Source organism: Staurois parvus, unplaced genomic scaffold, assembly GCF_062004578.1.
Source record: "Staurois parvus isolate SC_StPar_1 unplaced genomic scaffold, SC_StPar_1.0 ptg001957l, whole genome shotgun sequence".
In the NCBI taxonomy this organism is placed as follows: Eukaryota; Metazoa; Chordata; class Amphibia; order Anura; family Ranidae; genus Staurois; species Staurois parvus.
This window is the reverse complement of record NW_028319753.1, coordinates 304,498-322,283: the sequence shown is the minus strand read 5'-3', so window position 1 is coordinate 322,283 and position 17,786 is coordinate 304,498. Positions and strand designations below refer to the sequence as shown.

The 17,786-nt window shown below is 42.8% G+C and overlaps 2 protein-coding genes across 2 annotated transcripts in view; both read left to right on the top strand.

Annotated features, from left to right (window-relative positions):
- LOC149433154 (uncharacterized) overlaps positions 1 to 9,783 on the top strand; it is a 72,274-nt gene extending 62,491 nt beyond the window's left edge. Inside the window, 2 exon segments of the mRNA XM_089664585.1 lie at positions 843 to 972; positions 8,241 to 9,783. Of these exon segments, the coding sequence (XP_089520711.1) occupies positions 843 to 972; positions 8,241 to 9,550 (1,440 nt within the window). The 3' untranslated portion in view covers positions 9,551 to 9,783.
- LOC149433150 (uncharacterized) overlaps positions 1 to 17,786 on the top strand; it is a 192,435-nt gene that overhangs the window by 74,490 nt on the left and 100,159 nt on the right. The window lies entirely within an intron of this gene.

The window sequence follows — 17,786 nt, the reverse complement described above, 5'->3', positions numbered from 1 at the left end:
TTCATCCCCCATATAGTAATTCATCCCCCATATAGTAATTCATCCCCCATAGTAATTCATCCCCCATATAGTAATTCATCCCCCATATAGTAATTCATCCCCCATAGTAATTCATCCCCCATATAGTAATTCATCCCCCATATAGTAATTCATCCCCCATATAGTAATACATCCCCCATAGTAATTCATCCCCCATATAGTAATTCATCCCCCATATAGTAATTTATCCCCCATATAGTAATTCATCCCCCATATAGTAATTCATCCCCCATAGTAATTCATCCCCCATATAGTAATTCATCCCCCATATAGTAATTCATCCCCCATAGTAATTCATCCCCCATATAGTAATTCATCCCCCATATAGTAATTCATCCCCCATATTAAGTCCCCAAGTACCCCCTGTGTCAATTCACTTACCTTTGCTCCGCGCGTTCCTCTCGCCGTGTTCCAGCGCCGTTCCGGTGTAGCATGAAAATCTGTCTCCTATGAGGATCTGTCCCCCTCCACGTATCTGCGCATGTGCCAGTTTCAGGCATTAGCAGCCGATCGGCGATCTCCGGCACATGCGCAGATACGTCGAGGGGGACAGATCCTCATAGGAGACAGATTTTCATGCTACACCGGTCTTCAGGGCGGACTGTGAGGGGAGCCTAGCGGGAGCCTAGCTCCACGGGCCGGATTAAAAGGTCCGCCGGGCTGTATACGGCCCACGGGCCGTAGTTTGCCCATTGCTGATCTAGAACATGGATTTGAGGAGATAATATGTGGATTTTTCATGTTAGCTTATATTTATATATTATGTGAAATTTCTAATTTTCATGATTTAGGGTGAAGATCTGATAGATATAAAAGTTGAGGGTAAAGCAGAAGAAGAAGAGGCGTATGTGAGGGATGATCAGCAGTCTATGGAGGAGGATGGAATAACGGGGACATTTATAGAGGAGGACACTCCTACAGAGATCAGCACAGGTGGGTCATGAACACTAAATCCATTCCTCCACCCATACTGCTCACTGATTGGTCCAGAGTAGAGTAAACACTTAGAAATATCAGCATGTAAGACACAATTTATGTATCTAGACTGGATTTTTGGAGATTATGGGGTTCAGCTGCCTGCAAAATGTTGATTTTTACCATTAGCTTTAACCTAGGCACCTGGGACATGTATTTTGGGTCTTCGGCCCCATACCTGGTTGTAGCAAGATCTCTGACAGAGCAAGTCCCCCAGGGTTACTTTTTGTTGTCTACTGGCTGTGCCGGGTGGAGGGATATGTCTGTAGTGTCTCAGACCCAAGTCACTGAGTGCAGTCTCAGGAGATGGGAGGCAGCGGTGTGGGATCTCTGCAACTTGTCTACAGTAAACATTTAATCTTCCACTGATTACTGAATACCAATATTATGAGTCCTGACCCTTACACTGTATAATTTATATTGCACATAACATACTCCTGACCCCTGCACTGTATACTTTATGGTGTACATTCTATACCCCTGACCCCTGTACTATATACTCTTTGTTGTACATTACATACTCCTGACCCCTGCACTATATACTCTATGTTGTACATTACATACTCCTAACCCCTGCACTATATACTCTATGTTGTACATTACATACTCCTGACCCCTGCACTATATACTCTATGTTGTACATTACATACTCCTGACCCCTGCACTATATACTCTATGTTGTACATTCCATACTCCTGACCCCTGCACTATATACTCTATGTTGTACATTATATACTCCTGACCCCTGCACTATATACTCTATGTTGTACATTACATACTCCTGACCCCTGCACTATATACTCTATGTTGTACATTACATACTCCTGACCCCTGCACTATATACTCTATGTTGTACATTACATACTCCTGACCCCTGCACTATATACTCCATGTTGTACATTACATACTCCTGACCCCTGCACTATATACTCTATGTTGTACATTACATACTCCTGACCCCTGCACTATATACTCTATGTTGTACATTATATACTCCTGACCCCTGCACTATATACTCTGTGTTGTACATTACATACTCCTGTCCCCTGCAGTATATATTTTATGTTGTACATTACATACTCCTGACCCCTGCACTATATACTCTGTGTTGTACATTACATACTCCTGACCCCTGCACTATATACTCTATGTTGTACATTACATACTCCTGACCCCTGCACTATATACTCTATGTTGTACATTACATACTCCTGACCCCTGCACTATATACTCTATGTTGTACATTATATACTCCTGACCCCTGCACTATATACTCTGTGTTGTACATTACATACTCCTGTCCCCTGCAGTATATATTTTATGTTGTACATTACATACTCCTGACCCCTGCACTATATACTCTGTGTTGTACATTACATACTCCTGACCCCTGCACTATATACTCTATGTTGTACATTACATACTCCTGACCCCTGCACTATATACTCTATGTTGTACATTACATACTCCTGACCCCTGCACTATATACTCTATGTTGTACATTACATCCTCCTGACCCCTGCACTTTATACTCTATGTTGTACATTACATACTCCTGACCCCTGCACTATATACTCTGTGTTGTACATTACATACTCCTGACCCCTGCACTATATACTCTGTTGTACATTACATACTCCTGACCCCTGCACTATATACTCTGTTGTACATTACATACTCCTGACCCCTGCACTATATACTCTGTTGTACATTACATACTCCTGACCCCTGCACTATATACTCTATGTTGTACATTACATACTCCTGACCCCTGCACTATATACTCTATGTTGTACATTACATACTCCTGACCCCTGCACTATATACTCTATGTTGTACATTACATACTCCTGACCCTGCACTATATACTCTATCTTGTATATTCCATTTTCCTGACTTCTGCTCTCCCCCCTCCCCCCACTGCTATATATACACATAATATGGATTCTTTTTTGTTCCCCCCATTTCCTCCCAGCTGGACATTTTATATCAGATATGGTGTGACCCTCCTGCGCTCCAAGTGTATAATTAAAAAACTAAAAGATAATAAATCAAATAAATATATGTGTAAATCCCAAAGGGAGCTGCTAGCATTAAATCATATACCAGTGATTGAGTAAATATAAAACATAAGGAATGCTGCGCTACATTCAAATCAAACAAATTGTGAATGTGGGATCCCAAAATATCAAATCAAAAAATGTGACAATGTTAACAATACAGGTCTATACGTGCTTGCTGATAATAACATAAATCAAATAAATAGCTCAAAAACATGTGAAAACACAAAAAACTATATCTATATATATGTGCATGAACCAAAAATACACATACATATAATTTAATCACACGTGCCTATTGTGAAGTGAAAAATAACCATAATAATGGTACACACAAACTTATATCTCAAAGTCCAAAAAATAATAAATATTGTTGGTGAACAAAACAGTAAAACGGTGCTTCCAAATTATACTGTTAATGACCACAGGTGAAAACTCGTGCAGGTTTCTGGGTGTATACAGATCTACGAATCCAACCACCTTCTGGATTAGCCTCTCACCTCATCCCTTCGACCCTTGCGGATCAAAGAGCAGTAATGGATCCCTCTCACAGATCCTCCAGGCACCAAAAACACTCCAAAGACAGCTTTCAGGATATAATATTCCCACTATGGCTCTTCTCCAGGAAAAGTTGTAATATCAATCTCTCAGAATGAGACAAAGGAATCCTCCCATAGTGTAGTATATTTAATTATACCATAGGAACATGTAGCATATTTACATTAAAACTTACGTAGCAGCCAGTCCAAGCAAAAACCTCATGCTTTCAGATGAGGATATATCTGTTGGGTGTACAGCTGAATGCACAGGTGTACCAAGATGGCCGCCACGCCGGAAATACGTCACCGCGTTAAGCCGACGCGTTGCGTCACAGTGTCATGTGACTTCATCAGGGCTGTCAATCACAGTGACGGTCACTCTTTAAATACCCAGCTTGTTAGAGAGAACCACCCACATAGGAGGTGTTTTCTTCAGCCTAATCACATCAATACTTCCTGCGGCCATTACACTGAAGACCACTGGGGACTCCTATGTAAAAAATATACATGCTAATGGCTGCAGTAGGCGCATCTACACAGAGATCGTCCGAGGACTGTATAATGATGCACCAACTACAATTAATATACCTAATCTTTACAAAACAACAAAATGCCCTTATATCAAATTCCCATTTTAATTGAATGTTATTAAAAAGCGAAAAATGTATATTATTTATTAAATATGAAAGCTAAAATATAAAATTAAAATATAATTAAAATAAATAAAATAGACCATCTCTCACATAATTACATGCTATTATCAATCCTAGTTATGGTAAATATCAGCATATGATCTCTAATTATATATACCAAACCTACAGCCAATTATTTTATACAATTACATGGAAATATATATATACCTGTGCACATAAGGACGCACACGTATATACACAATCCAAACCTCAATCTAATCAAAAATTATTGTATATTAGCTTTAAAAATAATAAAATAATCTAAAAATTATTATTTATTAATGAAGATTAATATTTTATTATTTTATTAAAATTTTATTTAAAATATTTATCCCAACCCTTCACCAGCTCACAAAGGACCTACTCCGAAAAAACTCACACACACATATTCTATCCGAAAGCATGAGTTTACATAATCAATGTATAAAATTATTACATAGTAAGATAATATATATATATATGTATATCTATAGCACCATCTCAATTAACCTCAAAAATCAGAAATAAAACAATTTAAATCAAACTCAATGTTCAAACCATTGGGGAAATACGTATGCATACTATAAATCCACTTTGACTCTATTTGGCTCAAAGTACGCACCTTATGGCTGCCTCGCCAGTGTCTCTTATATTTCGTGATACCCCAAAATTTTAGTTCACTAGGGTCTTTGTTATGAAATTTGGCGAAATGCTTTGAAACGCTATGCTTCGGGAACCCCTTCTTTATATTTTGCACATGTTCCCGGAGCCTGACCCAAAGAGGTCGTTTGGTTCTCCCTATATATTGCATTCCGCAACTGCATTGCAGTGCGTACACAACTCCCTCTGTCCTACAAGTAATAAATTCTTCGATCTTAAATTCTTTCTTACTTACAGATGAAGTAAAATTCATCAATTTCTTATTCCTGCCTTTTGTAGCTTTGCACGCATAACATGTCCTGCATGGAAAGAACCCATTTATATCCAAAAAGGTGACATTCTTTTTAATGGGTGGATCAAGAACATTTTTAACAATTTTATCTCTTAATGATGGGGCTTTTCTATATCTAAAAGTGGGGAATTCTGATATTATCTCTTTTAGGGCCGGATCAGCTTTCAATAGTGGCCAATATCTTCTAAAAATAGTCTCCACTTTCTTATAATGGACATTGAAATCTAGGCACATCACAAGTTGGTCTTTCTGTTCCTCATTTTTCTCTCGATCTACCAACAGTAAATCTCTTTTTGTATTCCCAACTTCCTGGATCGTTTTACTAATTAAATTTTGCTGATAACCTTTGGCTTCAAACCTCTGGCCTATATTTTTTGCTTGACTAAAAAAATCTTCCTGTATAGTGCAATTCCTTCTGAGTCTGATCATTTGACCTTTTGGTATGTTCAATAACCACGGCGGGAAGTGGCAGCTGTCTTGAGGGATATAACCATTCCTGTCGACACTCTTAAAGAATGTCTTCGTGATAATTTTATCTTGTATGATGTTAATATCTAAATCTAGGAAACTAATCTGCTCACGACTATGTTCCCAAGTAAGAACAATGTTTTTACTATTCCTATTCAGATTTTCACAGAAACATAATAAATCCTCTTCTCTTCCTTTCCATAATACTATAATATCATCTATATATTTTTTAAACAGTATTAATTCTTTCGGGGGCCTCAAATATACTGCCATCTCTTCCCAGTGTGCCATGAACATGTTTGCCACACTGGGAGCAAAACGCTCTTGTAGGACAGAGGGAGTTGTGTACGCGCTGCAATGCAGTTGCGGAATGCAATATATAGGGAGAACCAAACGACCTCTTTGGGTCAGGCTCCGGGAACATGTGCAAAATATAAAGAAGGGGTTCCCGAAGCATAGCGTTTCAAAGCATTTCGCCAAATTTCATAACAAAGACCCTAGTGAACTAAAATTTTGGGGTATCACGAAATATAAGAGACACTGGCGAGGCAGCCATAAGGTGCGTACTTTGAGCCAAATAGAGTCAAAGTGGATTTATAGTATGCATACGTATTTCCCCAATGGTTTGAACATTGAGTTTGATTTAAATTGTTTTATTTCTGATTTTTGAGGTTAATTGAGATGGTGCTATAGATATACATATATATATATATATTACTTACTATGTAATAATTTTATACATTGATTATGTAAACTCATGCTTTCGGATAGAATATGTGTGTGTGAGTTTTTTCGGAGTAGGTCTTTTGTGAGCTGGTGAAGGGTTGGGATAAATATTTTAAATAAAATTTTAATAAAATAATAAAATATTAATCTTCATTAATAAATAATAATTTTTAGATTATTTTATTATTTTTAAAGCTAATATACAATAATTTTTGATTAGATTGAGGTTTGGATTGTGTATATACGTGTGCGTCCTTATGTGCACAGGTATATATATATTTCCATGTAATTGTATAAAATAATTGGCTGTAGGTTTGGTATATATAATTAGAGATCATATGCTGATATTTACCATAACTAGGATTGATAATAGCATGTAATTATGTGAGAGATGGTCTATTTTATTTATTTTAATTATATTTTAATTTTATATTTTAACTTTCATATTTAATAAATAATATACATTTTTCGCTTTTTAATAACATTCAATTAAAATGGGAATTTGATATAAGGGCATTTTGTTGTTTTGTAAAGATTAGGTATATTAATTGTAGTTGGTGCATCATTATACAGTCCTCGGACGATCTCTGTGTAGATGCGCCTACTGCAGCCATTAGCATGTATATTTTTTACATAGGAGTCCCCAGTGGTCTTCAGTGTAATGGCCGCAGGAAGTATTGATGTGATTAGGCTGAAGAAAACACCTCCTATGTGGGTGGTTCTCTCTAACAAGCTGGGTATTTAAAGAGTGACCGTCACTGTGATTGACAGCCCTGATGAAGTCACATGACACTGTGACGCAACGCGTCGGCTTAACGCGGTGACGTATTTCCGGCGTGGCGGCCATCTTGGTACACCTGTGCATTCAGCTGTACACCCAACAGATAAATCCTCATCTGAAAGCATGAGGTTTTTGCTTGGACTGGCTGCTACGTAAGTTTTAATGTAAATATGCTACATGTTCCTATGGTATAATTAAATATACTACACTATGGGAGGATTCCTTTGTCTCATTCTGAGAGATTGATATTACAACTTTTCCTGGAGAAGAGCCATAGTGGGAATATTATATCCTGAAAGCTGTCTTTGGAGTGTTTTTGGTGCCTGGAGGATCTGTGAGAGGGATCCATTACTGCTCTTTGATCCGCAAGGGTCGAAGGGATGAGGTGAGAGGCTAATCCAGAAGGTGGTTGGATTCGTAGATCTGTATACACCCAGAAACCTGCACGAGTTTTCACCTGTGGTCACTAACAGTATAATTTGGAAGCACCATTTACTGTTTTGTTCACCAACAATATTTATTATTTTTTGGACTTTGAGATATAAGTTTGTGTGTACCATTATTATGGTTATTTCTCACTTCACAATAGGCACGTGTGATTTAATTATATGTATGTGTATTTTTGGTTCATGCACATATATATAGATATAGTTTTTTGTGTTTTCACATGTTTTTGAGCTATTTATTTGATTTATGTTATTATCAGCAAGCACGTATAGACCTGTATTGTTAACATTGTCACATTTTTTGATTTGATATTTTGGGATCCCACATTCACAATTTGTTTGATTTGAATGTAGCGCAGCATTCCTTATGTTTTATATTTTATATCAGATGATGTGATTGGAGCACAGACTTTTACATGGTGATAATAATGTGATAACATCCTCCAACTTTGGACCCTTAAACAGAAATTGATAGGGTGGAATTGTAAGCTCCTCAGAGACCAAGCTGCCTGATGTGGGCGGAGTCCTGGTTTGGGGGAACCAATCAGCTCCTGTCTAGTAATCCTCTGTCTTTGTATTTTAGTCCATGGCCGGGAGATGAGAAAAACCTCCGAGGATTGTCTCACTTTGTCTCCAGACTGGAAAGTAGAAGATGAGGACATCACACAGTATAGTCCAGGAGAAAACCCGGCTCCCTCCAATGTCCATCCGACACCACCCAGTGTAGATAGACCATCGGATTCCTCGTATCCTGAGGAACCTCAGACTGTGCAGGACCGGGCTGGCCTTCCAACAGAGAATAACTTCTCCTGTACTGAGTGCGGGAAGAGGTTCCATTCTAAATCCAATCTTAATGCGCATGAAAGATCTCACACGGGGGAGAAACCGTATTCCTGTCCTGAGTGCGGGAAATGTTTTTCAAGGAAGTCCCATCTTTACACACATCAGAGATCTCACACGGGGGAGAAGCCGTATTCCTGTCCAGAGTGTGGGAAATGTTTTTCACAGAAGTCCAATCTTTATAGACATCAGCGATTTCATACAGGTGAGAAGCCGTATTCCTGTCTTGAGTGCAGGAAGGATTTCTGTTCTAAATTCAATCTTAATGTGCATAAAAGATCTCACACGGGGGAGAAGCCATATTCTTGTACTGAGTGCAGTAAATGTTTTTCACGGATGTACCAACTTTATAAACATCAGAGATCTCACATGGGGGAGAAGCTATATTCCTGTCCAGAGTGCGGGAAATGTTTTTCAGACAAGTCCAGTCTTCACACACATCAGAGATCTCACACAAAGGAGAAGTCATATTCCTGTCCTGAGTGTGGGAAATGTTTTTCACAGATGTCCAGTCTGCACACACATCAGAGATCTCACACAGGGGAGAAGCCATATTCCTGTCCTGAATGTGGGAAATGTTTTTCAATGAAGTTCAGTCTTCACATACATCAGAGATCTCACACAGGGGAGAAGCCATATTCCTGTCCTGAGTGTGGAAAATGTTTTTCAGAGAAGTCCAGTCTGCACAAACATCAGAGATCTCACACAGGAGAGAAGCCATATTCCTGTTCTGAGTGCGGGAAATGTTTTTCACAGAAGTTCAGTCTTCACATACATCAGAGATCTCACACAGGAGAGAAGCCATATTTCTGTTCTGAGTGCGGGAAATGTTTTTCACAGAAGTTCAGTCTTCACATACATCAGAGATCTCACACAGGAGAGAAGCCATATTCCTGTCCTGAGTGTGAGAAATGTTTTTCAGAGAAGTCCAGTCTGCTGAAACATCGGAGATCTCACACAGGGGAGAAGCCATATTCCTGTCCTGAGTGCAGGAAATGTTTTTCATGGAGGTCCAATCTCTCCAAACATCAGAGATCTCACACAGGGGAGTAGTCACTTTCCTGTCCTGAATGAGGGAAATGTTCCTCACTGAAGTGCTGTCTTCCTGTACATCAGGGGTCACACACAACCCTGGAGGTGTATTAGAGCCTTGAGTGCGGGAAATGTCTTCTAGATGAATGTTGCTGGACATCCCAGCTCTCATGTGGGGAAGAAGCACACCCTGATATACACCTCAGATACAGGTAAAACTCAAAAAATTAGAATATCATGCAAAAGTTCATTTATTTCAGTGCAGCAACTTAAAAGGTGAAACTAATATATGAGATAGACTCATTACATGCAAAGCAAGATAGTCCAAGCCGTGATTTGTCATCATTGTGATGATTATGACTTACAGCTCATGAAAACCCCAAATCCACAATCTCAGAAAATGAGAATATTGTGAAAAGGTGGAATAATCTCGGCTCAAAGTGTCCCACTCTAATCAGCTCATTCAGCCATAACACCTGCAAAGGGTTCCTGAGCCTTTAAATGGTCTCTCAGTCTGGTTCAGTAGGAATCATAATCATGGGAAAGACTGCTGACCTGACACCATCACTGACACCCTCCATAAGGAGGGAAAGCCTCAAAAGGTAATTTTAGAAGAAGAAGTTGGATGTTCCCAAAGTGCTGTATCAAAGCACATTAATAGAAAGTTATGTGGAAGGGAAAAGTGTGGAAGAAAAAGGTGCACAAGCAGCAGGGATGACCGCAGCCTGGAGAGGATTGTCAGGAAAAGGCCATTCAAAAGTATTGGGGACTTTCACAAGGAGTGGACTGAGGCTGGAGTCAGTGCATCAAGAGCCCCCACACACAGACAGATCCTGGACATGGGCTTCAAATGTTGTATTCCTCTTGTCAAGCCGCTCCTGAACAACAAACAATGTCAGAAGCGTCTTATCTGGGCTAAAGAAAAACAGACCTGGTCTGTCCTCAGTGGTCCAAAGTCCTCTTTTCTGATGAGAGCAACTTTTGCATCTCATTTGGAAACCAAGGACCCCGAGTATGGAGGAAGAATGGAGAGGACCAAGGACCTCGAGTATGGAGGAAGAATGGAGAAGCCCAAGGACCCCGAGTAGGGAGGAAGAATGGAGAAGTCCAAGGACCCCGAGTATGGAGGAAGAATGGAGAGGCCCGAGGAGCCCGAGTATGGAGGAAGAATGGAGAGGCCCAAGGAGCCCGAGTATGGAGGAAGAATAGAGAGGCCCGAGGACCCCGAGTATGGAGGAGGAATGGAGAGGCCCGAGGACCCCGAGTATGGAGGAGGAATGGAGAGGCACAAGGACCCCGAGTATGGAGGAGGAATGGAGAGGCCCGAGGACCCCGAGTATGGAGGAAGAATGGAGAGGCACACACTGCAAGATGCTTGAAGTCCAGTGTGAAGTTTCCACAGTCTGTGTTGATTTGGGGAGCCATGTCATCTGCTGGTGTTGGTCCACTGTGCTTCATTAAGTCCAGGGTCAACGCAGCCGTCTACCAGGAGATTTTGGAGCACTTCATGCTTCCTTCCGCAGACAAGCTTTATGGGGATGCTGACTTCTTTTTCCAGCAGGACTTGGCACCTCCCACACTGCCAAAAGCACCAAAACCTGGTTCAATGACCGTGGGATTACTGTGCTTGATTGGCCAGCAAACTCACCTGACCTGAACCCCATAGAGAATCTATGGGGCATTGCCAAGAGAAAGATGAGAGACATGAGACCGAACAATGCAGAAGAGCTGAAGGCCGCTATTGAAGCATCCTGGTCTTCCATAACACCTCAGCAGTGCCACAGGCTGATAGCTTCCATTCCACGCCGCATTGAGGCAGTAATTGCTGCAAAAGGGGCCCAAACCAAGTACTGAGTACATATGAATGCTTCGACTTTTCAGAGGTGCGATATTGTTCTATGTACAATCCGTGTTTTATTGATTGCATGGAATATTCTCATTTTCTGAGATTGTGGATTTGGGGTTTTCATGAGCTGTAAGCCATAATCATCACAATGATGACAAATCACGGCTTGAACTATCTTGCTTTGCATGGAATGAGTCTCATAGATTAGTTTCAGCTTTTAAGTTGCTGCACTGAAATCAATGAACTTCTGCACCAGATTCTCATTGTTCGAGTTTCACCTGTATACCTCATGGCTGATCTTCATCATGGAAGAAACAGTTCATAAGGAGATCAGAGGTCCCCAAAGACATGGATGAAGTGTGGGACTGGGTTGGCCATTGATTGCAGGAGAAGAATAAAAATGGAGTCCTGCCCTGTGATTGGCTGAGTACATTTTGTGGTGGGAGATTTCACAAACACTTGGAGGTCTATGGAGAACAATGTTGAACGGATGTGACCGGCATTCTCCAGCTGGGAGGAGTTTTGGCCGTATTTTATTGATTATGATCATTGGCTCCATCTAGTGGCCATAATATCATATTGGGCTAGTTTTACTGATGGAGAGATTTCAGAAAAATCACCTCATTGTGGCCACTAGATGGAGCCGGCGATCATAGGAAATCACTGTGTTACTTAACATAGGGCCGGATGTTGTCACAGCTGGAGGAATGATTGTCTCATTGGTCCAATGAATGTTCTATAAATAGAGCCCTTGGTTTCCTTCATCAGACATGGATCCATACTAATCCCTGAGGTCACACTCCCGCACCCTGAGGTCACACTTCCGCACCCTGAGGTCACACTCCCGCACTCTGAGGTCACACTCCCGCACTCTGAGCTCATACTCCCGCACTCTGAGCTCATACTCCCGCACTTTGAGGTCACACTCCCGCACTCTGAGGTCACACTCCCGCACTCTGAGGTCACACTCCCGCACTCTGAGGTCACACTCCTGCACCCTGAGGTCACACTCCCGCACTCTGACCCCAGCAGAGTGATCCCATCTAGATCACATTGACCTTTTCACTGAATTAGGTAGTTTTTGCACTAAAAATGCAAAATGCACTAAATGTAATTTTTGAGAACCCAAATACTTTATTTTACCAATTGTTTAGATATAAATATAAAAGATGAGGTTGTGCCGAGTCAATAGATACCCAACATGTCCAGCCCTAAAATGGGGTGTGCCATTGAGATGATAGAAAACGTTGTTACTGAACAATGGCCCCTAGGTGGCACTTGAACCCTTTCCCTGCCATGGATGTACTGATGTTGTACTGACCTACAGAACTGCCTCCAGCTGGTCAGGTGACTACAACATACTGTCATGGCTTCCCCCTTCTGCTATGAGCGCCTGGTCTGCTGAGCTTCCCTCCACTCCACAGCCCATCTGCCTGTCCTCTAAGATGGCTCCCCGCAGCTCTAACATCCCCCCACAGTACTGATCCCTCCACAGCACTGATCCTCCCTCCGCAGCACTGATCCCCCCACAGCACCCATCCCCCCACAACACTGATCCCCACAGCACTGATCCCCCCTCCCCCTGCAGCACTGATCCCCCCACAGAACCCATCCCCCAACAGCACTGATTCCCCCCACAGCACCCATCCCGTCACAGCACTGATCCCCCCCACAGCACTGATCCCCCCGCAGCACCAATCCATCTGGCTCCCATGCTTCTGGCTTCTCCTTTCCCCTCCCATTGGCTTCAGCTGCTGCAGGGGAGCCACAAGGAGATCAAAATGTCCAAATACTTCCCCATCACTAAAACTCCCTCCCTGTGCTGGGACCTCCTACCGATGCCCCACCCCCCTCTGTTCAGTGCTGCTGCCTGACTTCCCCTCCTGCCCCCCACACTGGCTGCAGCTGCTGGATGGAGAGTGGGGGGGTTGTCATGTCATGTTTACCAGCCCCTTCCTAAATTGATTTGGTGAATGATTGATACCAATCACTCCTGTGTTCATTCACTGAACCATAGTAAAGGGTGTTTCCTGGGCTTCAGTTTTGTGAATGAATAGGAGCCTCTGTACAGGATCTTCCTACAAATCCCACCCATAGAACAATATTGGAGATAACAGCAGTATTGTCCTCACCAATCACAGCCAGGATATTTCCCAGTATAGGTCAGGAGGGGGATGGGTTATAGTACAATAAGGGGCCCATAGACATGACATGACAGAAACCCTCATAGATATGACTTTGTCATCTGATCTATCAGTAAATGACCAGATTGGAGGACAGTCTCATGTCTGGGGGGTACCTGCACACAGTGGGGGCTCCTCAGGGGATATTGTGATTGGACAGGGCAGAATACCCTATACGTCCCCCTCATAAACCAACACTGGGAGGAGTCTGTGTACTCCTCCCCCTCCCCTCTGCATACAATTAAAGTAGACCTGTCATGAGAGCAATATGTAGAAATCCTCCAAACCATCAGGAGACGGGAAAAGAGGATAAAAGACCATGGGAGAGATGGGACTGAGTGTAGTGATGGATTCCAGAAGGTGGGAGATGGTTCTAGAAGATGGGGAGAAGTACGGTGCATGTACTCACATCTGGGAGGTTGTGGGAACCCCTCCAGGGATCAGACAACCTATCTGAGGACTTGTGGGGAATATGTCTGTCTCCTCACTGAAGTCAATGGGTGGTCACCCTCCATGGTCATCGGGGAATTCCGGATCATCATATACTAAGCAGGATTTGGATCCCGGTGGAGAACTTTCACCCCAAGAAAAAATGAGGGTGAGGTCAGCAGAGGAGCCCATAGTAAAGGAGGAAACTCTGAAATGTTTTCTTCAGAAGGTTGGAGTTTACTGAACAAGTGAATGTAAAATACACCATCAACGCGTTTCATGGCTTCAAAGTGTCACTTCATCAGGACAGGTGTAAGAAGACGATATAAAAATAGGGAATGAAGTAACAGTCCAGTATATGGTATTATAAAGACCCGAGTCACATACAATTCATGGACAGGACTGAGATTTATAGCATTCAGGATTTGTATGATGTTAGACAAGGTGAAGAGATATATGGAGAGGATGATCAATACATGGAGAAATCAATCTATTCTATCATAGAAGGGAATCAATAGATCAATCAATGACATCAACCAATCAATAAGATCCATTTCATGGGATAGATTTATCATTCTGTGCACTGGTTATGTTGGAGGATCAAACCGTGATCACTGGATATTGGAAACATTCCTATTGATCTGATGACTGCTGGCATGGATTCCTGATTGATTATTGCTGGGAATAAAGTCCAATAAACACGCAGATTTGATGGGATTATTGATAGAAAAATCTCTTCATATTCCATGGAATAAATATGTGTAGAATAGTTTGGATTTGATGGAATAAATCTCTATAAAAAGACTTTGTGGGGTTTGTTGGTTCTTTTCTATTCCTCTCTAGGTCTGGATTTCAGGAAGAAGAAACAATTCCTCCAATTTCTAGTGGATGGTGAGGAGGGGAGAGATTTGGGGGAGTTTTGTACCTACAGAGGTAATAGAGATAATCCGGCTAGTAATTGATGAGAGGAGATTTCATTGGAGAGAATTCAGGGCTGGGGGCACTGCTGGGGCCTGGAGGGTTCTGATTGGACCACCAGTACATGTGTTGTATTAATCTGGGGGTGTTTGTTATATCATTGGTATGATTCTGAAAAGATGCCCTCCAGATGTACACATGGGGGGTGTCCCGGGGGGGTTACAATGTAGAGGGCAGAGAGAGAATACTGTACAGTGTGTAATAATATACAGTCAGGTCCATAAATATTGGGACATGGACACAATTCTAACATTTTTGGCTCTATACACCATCACAATGGATTTGAAATGAAATGAACAAGATGTGCTTTAACTGCAGACTGTCAGCTTTAATTTGAGGGTATTTACATCCAAATCAGGTGAACGGTGTAGGAATTTATGGATCTGACTGTATTTGGAAAGCTGCCCCTATATACGATGGTGTAAAATCTAGTTGCAGAGCGCCCCCTACATACAATGGTGTCATAGGGAGTCCTCTTCCTGATCCTGTTCTGGTGACACCCCAAATCTCAGGATTTTATATCACTTTCGGTAATAATTGTAAACAGGACAAATACAGAGGCTGAATCTCCCTAAAGGAGGCCGAGGCAGCAATAGAAACCAACAGGAGGTCTAACCCCTCTCCACTCTCCAGAAAATCAATGCCTTTAGTTCTTCTGTAAAACAACCCAGTGAAGGGATGGGGGGAGGAAATATGTTTGTCTTTTCCAGAAGGTTGGATGCAGAATACTTTCATGTCCAGCATACTAAATGGGTCCAATACTGGGATCATCTGAGAAAATGTGTTCTGTATTCCTGGGAGGGAGGCACCTATGGGTTGGTGTTTGTAGAAAATGAACACAGTGAGGACAATGGCAAGTGCTGAATGCCATAAATGACTGCATGGAGTCTGTAGTGCCAGAAAACTACTCAATGTATTCCCCTCCCATCGTCTCCATGGTTCTTCCCCACCCCATCCTTTCTAGGCTCCTTTCCCTCCCCAAACTCTCTAGGTTCAATTGCCTACAATTTCTCTAGGTTCCCTTCACTCCCCATACCCTCTAGGCTCCTCCTTTTTTATCCTCTCTAGCCTCCTTCCATTCCCCAACCTTTCTAGGGTCCCATCTGCTCAAGGCTTTATGCCCTTGCCATCCTCTCTTAAGCTCCTTCCCCTCCCTATCCTCTCTAGGTTCCTTTCCCTCCCCATCCACTTTAGGTTCCTTCCACTCCCCATTGTTTCTACATTCCCCTCCTCTCTAGGCTCTATCCCCTCCTCATACTTTCTAGGTTCATGCCCCTCCCCATCCTCTCTAGACTCCTTCCACTCCTCATCCTCAATAGGCTCATTCCCCTCTCCATGCTGTCAAGGCTTCTTCCCCTCTCCATCCTCTTTAGGCTCTTTCTCCTTCCCATCCTCTGTAGGCTTTTTCCCTTCCTCATACTCTCTAGGCTCCTTCCACTTTCCCATCCTCTCTAGGCTCCTTCCACTCCCCATCCTCGTTAGCCTTCCTCCCCTCCCTATCTTCTCTAGGCAACTTCTTCTCCTCATCCTCTCTAGGTTCCTTCCCCTCCCTATTATCTCTAGGTTCCTTCCCCTCCCCATCCTCTCTAGGCTCTTATTACTCCCCATGCTTTCTATGCTCCCATTCTCTCTAGGCTCCATTCCCTCCCAATACTTTTTAGGCTCCTTCCCTCCCCATCTTATCTAGGCTCCTTCTCCTCCCCATCCTGTCTAGGCTTCTTTCACTCCTCATCTTCGTTAGGCTCCTTCTCCTCCCCATCCTCTCTAGGCTTCTTTCTCCTCCCCATCCTTTCTAGGTTTCTTCCCTATCCTCTATACTTTCCTTCCCTTCAATTTCCACCCTTCTCTCCAATTCTCCTTAGGTTTATACCCCCCTCCCATCCTCTCTAGGATCCTTCTCCTCCCCATTCTCTCTAGGCTCCTCCTTTCCTATCCTCTTTTGGTTCCTTCCCCTCCCCATCCTCTCTTGGCTCCATCCCCTCCCCATCCTCTCTAGGCTCCTTCTCTTCCTCATCATCTCTAGGCTGCTTCTCCTCCTCGTCCTTTGTAGGCTTCTTCACCTCCCCATGCTCTCTAGGCTTCTTCACCTCTCCATCCTCCTTCTGCTCTCCATCTTCTCTTGGCTCCTTCTGCTTCCCATCCAAGTGCTGTTTACTAATACATTGTCTTCCCGTGGGATAGTGGAAGTGTAGAGGTATGCCGTGTAGTCATCCGTGGATAATTAGGTCTGCAAAGAGGTCTAGTGTGTCCGGTGTGCTGTGGGCTGAAGAAGCTCACGTGACTCAGTGGACAAAACACGTTGACGTCACAGCATCATGACGCCCGCATCCCCGGCATCCAGACCTCTCCACACAGCCTCACCACCTGGCCGCATTGCTCTGGACACACTAGACCTCTTTGCAGACCTCCTCATCCACAGATGACTACACGGCGTGCCTCTACACTTCCAGTATGCAGCAGGAGGACAGTGCATTAGCAAACAGCACTTGGATGCGTGCGCGGACTCTGCTTTTTGGACTAAGGCACTAATACACTGCGGGAGTCCCCATTCATGGAAATTGCTTGGCTGAGCTCCACCTGTCTGATGTCCTTGTTCCTATCGCTGGCACACAGGGCTCTATCAGTCTCATATTTCTGCTCACCCACTGCCTACTGCACTATCTATCCTGTCATTATAACCCGCCATCCATATACTGGCAACACTGCTATTACCACAATTATCCGTGGATGACTACGTGGATTACCCCCTATGGGATCTATATGGGTCTGCCATGTATGTATATGACCTCACTGAGGATTGAGGGACTCTCCTGTGCTGAAA